The sequence below is a fragment of the Malurus melanocephalus genome, unplaced genomic scaffold, assembly GCF_030028575.1.
Source record: "Malurus melanocephalus ecotype Western Australia unplaced genomic scaffold, MMel_1.1 scaffold_866, whole genome shotgun sequence".
NCBI classification, from domain to species: Eukaryota; Metazoa; Chordata; class Aves; order Passeriformes; family Maluridae; genus Malurus; species Malurus melanocephalus.
The window spans coordinates 27333-34890 of NW_026624098.1; the positions used below are offsets into that span (position 1 = coordinate 27333).

A 7558-nucleotide genomic window follows, 5' to 3' on the forward strand; every position below is an offset into this window, starting at 1 on the left:
TGTTCTTCCTGAGAAGATTGGCTTTGTGATTGTTTTGATTTTAACAAAAAAGAGTGATTTTCAGATGACATTACATGGACTTTAAGACCCTTCCACCCCAAACCATTCTGGGATTCTAAATGACTTGAAGGTGGCAAAAAGGCTGTATGGCGTGGTTCTGAACTGTCACCTGGCATGATCTTAAAGCCTTTGAAAAGGGTGTTTATTCTCCAAGGTGAAATTTTTCAGCCTTTTTAATGTGTGTTTTTCCATAAATGTCCAATGCATTGACATCCAGCAGTTCTTGCTATGCAAAATCTGCTTTTCCTCCTCTCCCAAGCTTGTGCTAAAGGTGCTTTTCAGCTGATTTTTCCCAAAATGAGTGGAAGTCAGTGAATATATATAAACTGAGGAAGTTTGAAGCTTCCCATTAGTAAAAAGCCAGTGGCATGAACCCTTCACTGGAAACCTGTGTCATTTTCCAAGCACCTTTTTTTCCCAATACACTGACTATTCCTTGAAGCAAATTAAATTACTCATTCCCTATAATGAGACAATTTGGGGTCCCTCGAATTCAGCAGCATTTRTCTTTTGTGAGAAAAACAAGAATCCCAAATGCTTGAAGGAAATTGTAAGGAAGCATTGAGGTGGATGCTATTTTTCCGTGTGTTGATTCCGCCTGTGGGCTAAACCTGCTGAGGATGGATCTGGAGTCTGGCAGGAACTCGGGGTGGGTGAAAAACGTGCCTTTTGGCTGAAAAGAATGCCCAGAGGAGCGTGGATGTTCCCTGAGCCTGCAATCCCAGTGCCTCTAGGTGGCAGGGTGACTCTGCTGGGCCAGCAGCCCCACTGGCCAGCGCTCCTGGAGCTGCTGTGCCTGGACAGAAGGCTGGGAGCACTTCAGGAAAGCCCTGGATCAGAGATTAATCATCCTGCCCTGTTCCACTCTGCTGGCTGGGTGTTTACCGTGTACACAACTCGGAGTAACAAACGGGGAAACGAGGCTGCTGTGAATGGGGAGCAAATTTGGTCTGGAATTAAGAACTGGAGTGCTCTRGGCAGGTAAACACCGTCCTGGTGTTGGATTTGGCTTGGACACCTGTAACCCCCTGCTGCCCAGTGAAGCATTGAAGGCTTTCTTTAATGCTTAAAACAGGAAAGACTTAATTTGAGTGCATGCCAAAGCTTCCAGGGGAGCTCATTGCCTTGGGGGTCTSCTGGAAGGTGTCCCTGCCCATGGACGGTTTGGAACACRATGACTTTTGAGGTCCTTTCCAACCCAAACCTCCCGTGATTCTTTTTTCAGCACAGCACAAAACCACCACGTTTTAAAATGCCTTACTGGAACATCTCCTTTCAAATTCCACCAGGAACTAAAAGTGACATCACAAGCAGAAGTTTTAAGTTCCTTCTTAGGGTTTGAACTTTCAAGTTGGACTGAGGCAGAAGTCTCCCCCGAGGTGGTGTTTGTGGCAGCAGGGCTCTGTGCAGCTGCCCTTGCTGAGATCACTACCTTGGTGTCACTTCTTTAAAGGTCRATGCTGTTGATAAAGTGGGGGAGATCCCGTGGCTGGGGCTGAAATTCCTGATGTGTGGATGTTTCCCAGCCCTGGTTTCAGTGGTGTCTGTTGGTGTCACACAGGTGATCGTCATGGGAGCCACCAACCGGCCCCAGGACCTGGACTCTGCCATCATGAGGAGGATGCCCACCCGCTTCCACATCAACCAGCCTGTAAGTGCTGCCTGCCTGCCCCATCAGCCAGCAAATCCTCACCTCTGGGGCTGTTCTTGCAGGAAATGCTGCAGCTGCTGACCTGCTTTTAGGGGTTTTTGCAGCATGTCTGTAACTCGGCTTTTCAAGGTGAAGTTTTGATCCTTTGGGTGTTTTATCTGAAACAGCACCATGAGCTTGCCCCCTCATCATCTCCTCAGGGAATGGAGCTGTTTGGATGCTGCACTCTGGGAAGGGCTTGTTTTTATCTGTGTTCTGCTCAGGCCATTCCACAGCCAGCAGTGTGGGAAACCAGGTTTGTTCCTCTTGTGATGGGCTTGGAATGAGATGCTCTTTGAGGACCCCAACCATTCCATGGTTCTGTGAATTGTGCCACAGTAATTAAGGTTTTTATCAATTTGGCACCACTCCCAGTGGTTCTCTTCTCAGCCTTTTCCAGGTATTTCAGCTGCCTTTGAAGTCTTGGTGATGTCATGACACATTTTTGTGTTGGTGTTACCAGGAGTTGATTTGTGCCTGTCAGAATTCCTTTCTGGCTACAGAAATCATTATCCATTTTTTGCTGAAACTTAGAGACAAAGCTGGAGGAGTAAAACTCTTGCTGATTGTGTAAGAAGAGAGGAGTTGTGTTCCCAGGCCTGTGTTGTTGGAGCTGCCTTTCACTCCGTGRGGGCAGATCCCTTTAGAAACACCATTTATAACCTGGGAATTGCTGTTCTTCCTTACCTGTTCCACAAACTCCATCTCCAACTGCTCCTTGAGTTAGCAGGGGGCAAGGATGTGGATTTGAGTACTTTGTTGTCTTTCTATCAAGCCCCACCATCAGAAGGATGCATTGTGTGCTTTGGGATTTTACAGGGCTTGGCTCCCTCTCCCAGGATCAAAGTTTCCACAGGAGATGTCATTTAGGGAACAGATCTTCCTTACCCCACCACAGCCCTCCCATGAACTTACTGCTTCTCTCTTGTTTTTATTATGATCAACCCAGATTGGTCCTGACTCTTATTGAAGGTGGAATAATTGATGTGTTGTGGATTGGGAACAGACATGGGCAGGAGGGAAAGCCTTGCAGATTTTATAACTGAGTTTGAGATGAAAAGGCCCCAATTTACTCATAAAAAATTACTTGCAAAGCTGAAGGAAATGGAAGAAATGGGTTTTGGGACTGAGTAGCAGCTGTTCASCTGCCAGATTATCTGTGGGGGAATTTTTAATGGTGTAAGTGAGGTTTGACAGGCACAAAACCAAGTCATTGTTGCCTGAGTTTGGCCTTCCTGGGCAGGATCTGCTCAGGGCTCAGCTGATTCTTCAACAACCTCTTCACACACGGGATGGGATTTATCTGTGGATAAATCTGTGGAGTTGAACTTGCCCTCAGAGAGGTTTCCTGTGTGTGTCACCTGTCCTGGTGTGGCTGACACAACGGGTCTGAGAGACCTGGGATGTCACACGGGTTTATTTCTGTCCTCTGGTAACTCCCATCTCCTCCATTTCAGGCTCTGAAGCAAAGAGAGGCGATCCTGAAGCTGATTTTGAAGAATGAAAACGTGAGTAGCACCCTGTCAGTGGCTCATTGCTGCACATGGGGTTGGGATGATGTGCCAGGGCATTTCTGGGGAGAGCTTGGGAAYCTGCTGTGGGTTTAGGTGTGGCCTCACATTAAAACCCTGCAGYTGGTGAGCAGGAGCCTCCCCAGAGCAGCACCTTGGCTCATGTGCTGAATCACCACCTCTAGGCAGAATTTCTCCATTGCTCTGTCTCCTTTTGCTGGTCCTGTTATGAGAAAAGAGATTTCTCTAGAAAAGGTGAAGGTGAATCRTATTTGGATCAGGGAATAAAATTCCAAGCCCTCTTGAAGCAGGGAGAAGAYGCTGCTCTTGAGCTCTTTCTTGGCTCAGGTCAAGAAAGGAGGAATGACTTTTTCTGACAGTGCTGCTTTTGAGCCATAATTCAAATTCCCTTCAGAGGAGAGGGGAAGCACACCTGGAAGTGTCTGTGGCAGGTTATGGGRTCCCTGTCATCAGAGCTTCCTCCCAAATGTAGCCAGCAGCACTGATTGCCTTCAAATTAATGTTGCAAAGTGTCTCTTTGTTGATGCCTAACCTAAAAAACACCATTTATTTGTAAAAATAACTTTAATTATTTGAAGAGGCCTGAAAATGGCAGCTCACCAGCATCTGGCARGGAACCACAGCCACACAAATAAGTTTTTTTCTGGGAGACAGAAAACCTAGCCTGTACTGGTTACCCACAGAAGGAGGAATTGGATCTCTGAAGCCCAGACTTCATGGGGCAGGGGGAGTCCTGCCCTCCCTTCTTCTTTCCTGCCTTAAACCTGGAAGAAGTCATCCCAAAATTTCAGCCTTTTATTCAACAGGCTTGGCTTTAACTTTCTGAATAGAAAATACTGAGGTACTGGAAGGGGTTGTTACCAGAAATTCCATAAAGAGATGGAATAAATGTGGGCTGGCAAGAGTTGAGCTTGACCCAGAGCACCCAGCTTAACACATTATTTTGACTCTAAACCCCCAAGTGTGGGGCTGTGTGAAGCAGGAACAGATGTCCACAGTTCTGAGATGCTTGTGGGGCACATGGGGGTGCACAGAGGAGTCACTGTTCCTGGCATCAGTTTTTGCCAGGCAAATCCTGCAGGAACGTGGTTGGTGTGGGATTCACCAGCGAGATGGTTGGGTTTGTGTGGGGTTTTTTTACACAATGGCAGAGTTTAATCAGTTCCCTTTAATGGTGTGAACCCTGTGGAGGGCTCAAAGGGTGAGGGGATAATTCAGCTCCCCAGAAATGCTGAGTGAAGGTGATCTGAGAGCGGGTAAAAACCTTGGAGGTGGCTGGCACTTGTCGTGGTGACCAAAGGCACCGGTTCTGGGGAGTCCATGCCTTGACCCCGTGCCTCCCAAAGGTGTCCAAGCCCTGACCCCATGGTTCCCACAGGTGGACAGGCACGTGGACCTGCTGCAGGTGGCCAAGGAGACAGGAGGCTTCTCGGGCAGTGACCTGAAGGAGATGTGCCGGGACGCGGCGTTGTTCTGCGTGCGGGAGTACGTCAACAACGCCTGCGAGGAGGACGTGTACGTGGGGCCCTGCTGCACCCTGCCAGCTCCCTGTGTCCCCTGCCTGCACTGGGGGTGGGGACAGGCTCACACAGGGACCAGGGGCTCATTTTCCTGCCCTATTGCCACTATACACAAACAACCCCCACAGCTCAGTTGCTGTTACACSTTTGGCTCCCAAAATGAGCRGTAGTGCCAGGGTGCCCAGGCTGGAGGTGCCTGAGCCAGCAAGTCCTGCTGCAGCTCTGGTTAGTGCCAGCCTTCAGTGCTGGTGACAYGGTGCTGTGACACCCTCTGGTACCTGCCATACCTGCAGCAATCCCTGTGTGCATTGAGGGGCTGGAGCATGTCCAGGGCAGGGAGCGGAGCTGGGAAGGGTCTGGAGCCCCAGGAGCGGCTGAGGGAGCTGGGAAAGGGGCTGAGCCTGGAGCAAAGGAGGCTCCGGGGGGACCTTGTGGCTCTGCACAACTCCCTGACAGGAGGGGACAGCCGGGGGGGTCGGGCTCTGCTCCAGGGAACAGGGACAGGACAAGGGGAAACGGCCTCAGGCTGGGCCAGGGGAGGCTCAGGGTGGACATCAGCAGGAATTTCTGCATGGAAAGGGTGCTCAGGCCTTGGCAGGGGCTGCCCAGGGAGCTTTGGAGTGCCCATCCCTGGAGGTGTCCAAGGAAGGGCTGGAGGTGGCACTCAGAGCTCTGGGCTGGGGACAAGGTGGGGATGGGCACAGCTTGGACTCCATGGGCTGGGAGGGCTTTGGAAAAGGGATTCTGGGATTCCACTGTGATGCTGGATCCTTGTCAGAGCTGCTGCTCCCAGGGGTGGCTGCTGCCTGTTGGCACAGCTGTCCCAGCCCCTGAACCCTCCCTGAACCCTCCTCCTCTCTGTCCCCAGGCACGATGAGGACGAGATCCGGCCCATGCAGCAGCAGGATCTCCACAGGGCCATCGAGAAGATGAGGCAATCCAAGGACGTCTCCATGCAGAACCTGGACATGGGGCTCATACTGGATTAAGGCAGCAGAGTGCGGTGTTTGCAGTTCCTGATGTGATTTAGTTTGACTTCTGTAATCAGTTAGCAAAACCAATGGTGGGGGCGGGAGCGGGGGTGGCACAGGGAGTTCTGTTCCTGGAATCGTTTTTATACAACAACCTCTAAGTTATTGCAATCACAGCGGGGAGAGTGAGCGCAGATCATGAGTGAACGATTGTGCCCGGAGCCAGAGCAGTGCCCGGGTGCTGTCCCCGGGATCCCCCGAGCTCCCGGCGGGGCTGGGGACACACCGGGCACGGGCTGCGCCGACACACGGGGCTGCCAGCCTAGCTCCTGTACATAGCCACACTTTTTTTTATACCTAGACATAACCTGTAGATAACTTGAGTATGGAAAATCTTTTCTACTTCCTGAGGCAAAACCAAATCAGCAGCTGTATAGGGGAAAGATTCCTCGATACTCAGTTCACGTGCACTTCGACCTTTTAGCAGCCAACGCCAGGGTAGAAACTGCTTCTAGAACAAAGCAACATTTGAAATGCTACTGATTTTTCTTCCACGTGACCACTTGAAATCTGGTGCCATTTAGTAAAGATAGTAAATTACTCTGTAAAAATGTTGGAATACTTTTAATTTTTTTTATGAATTCTGCTTCCGGAGGCTTTTTAAATGAAGGCTGGTTTTATGTTTGGGTTTCCCTTGCTGTGAGCAGTTAGAATAGAATCCCACCTGCTCTTTCCTAAAGCCCCACATCCTCTGGGATCTGCAGCCRTGGCTTTCTGAGCTCCTGTGCATTGTCCCAAGGCCTTGCTGCTCCYTTGGCCTCGGGCAGCCCCACTGTGGCACCGTCCCTTTCAGTGTCACAGCCCCGAGGGGGGACACTGTGTGATGTTTGACTGTCACATGCTCAGATCTGTGAATTTAAAGAGGAGGGAATGGGTTTGGGGTTTATTACTGTGGTTTAGCAACATGCTGTCCTTGCTGGTACCAGTTCTGGTGAATTCTTGTAATGTTCTGTCGCGATAAAGGCCAAGGGTTACAAATGTGAGTGGCAACTTTTTTTTTTTTCTATTTTTTTCTTTTTTGTTTGGTGAAGTTATTGTCAGAGATCGTCAAGAACTTGAGGTTTTATCATGTGATGCTGTGAATTGTGCACTAATTGACCCCAAATCTGTAAAGGGAATTGTTCAAAACCCAGGGGTGTCACAGCTCTGCTGCCTGTGAGGGGAGGCAGAGAATGATGTAAAACCAAATGCACTGCAAAGGAAAATAAAGTGAAATCAGGAGGGCTGGAGCCCTGCCAGCACATGGTGTCAGGGGCTGGTGACAGTGTCCTGCCTGCGCCCTGCTCTCCTGCCCTCTGGAATGCTGCGTGGGTGATGCAGCAGGGCTGAGCTTGTCCCAATTTAATCATAAAATCAAAYGCAGGGAGGTTAAAACATGTTGAATAATTGCTTGAACTTCTTCTAGACATGAAAAAGCAACAGGAGATGCACAGTGGTGTAACACAATGGTKCAGGAATTGAGACACGGCAGAAATGCTGGGCTGTGGGAGTGGGAMGAGTCTGGGATGTGGGATCTTAATGCCATGAGTCCCATCAGTGCCAGGGCTGAGGGCGATGCTGAGTGCCCAGRGCTGGCTCTGGGTGAGCCTGGGASCAAGGGATGAGTCCAGAGRAGGCACMAGGATGGTCAGAGGGATGGAGCAGCTCTGCTGGGAGGGAAGGCTGGGAGAGCTGGGATTGTTCAGCCTGGACAGGAGAAGCTCTGGGGAGAGCTCAGAGCCCCTG

At 50.2% G+C, this 7558-nt stretch overlaps 1 protein-coding gene across 1 annotated transcript in view; it reads left to right on the forward strand.

Moving 5' to 3' along the window:
- ATAD1 (ATPase family AAA domain containing 1) overlaps positions 1 to 7082 on the forward strand; it is a 15901-nt gene extending 8819 nt beyond the window's left edge. Inside the window, exons 7-10 of the mRNA XM_057385783.1 lie at positions 1614 to 1711; positions 3208 to 3258; positions 4661 to 4797; positions 5671 to 7082. Of these exons, the coding sequence (XP_057241766.1) occupies positions 1614 to 1711; positions 3208 to 3258; positions 4661 to 4797; positions 5671 to 5791 (407 nt within the window). The 3' untranslated portion in view covers positions 5792 to 7082. The remainder of the gene's footprint in view (positions 1 to 1613; positions 1712 to 3207; positions 3259 to 4660; positions 4798 to 5670) is intronic.
- Positions 7083 to 7558: the final 476 nt, after the last annotated feature.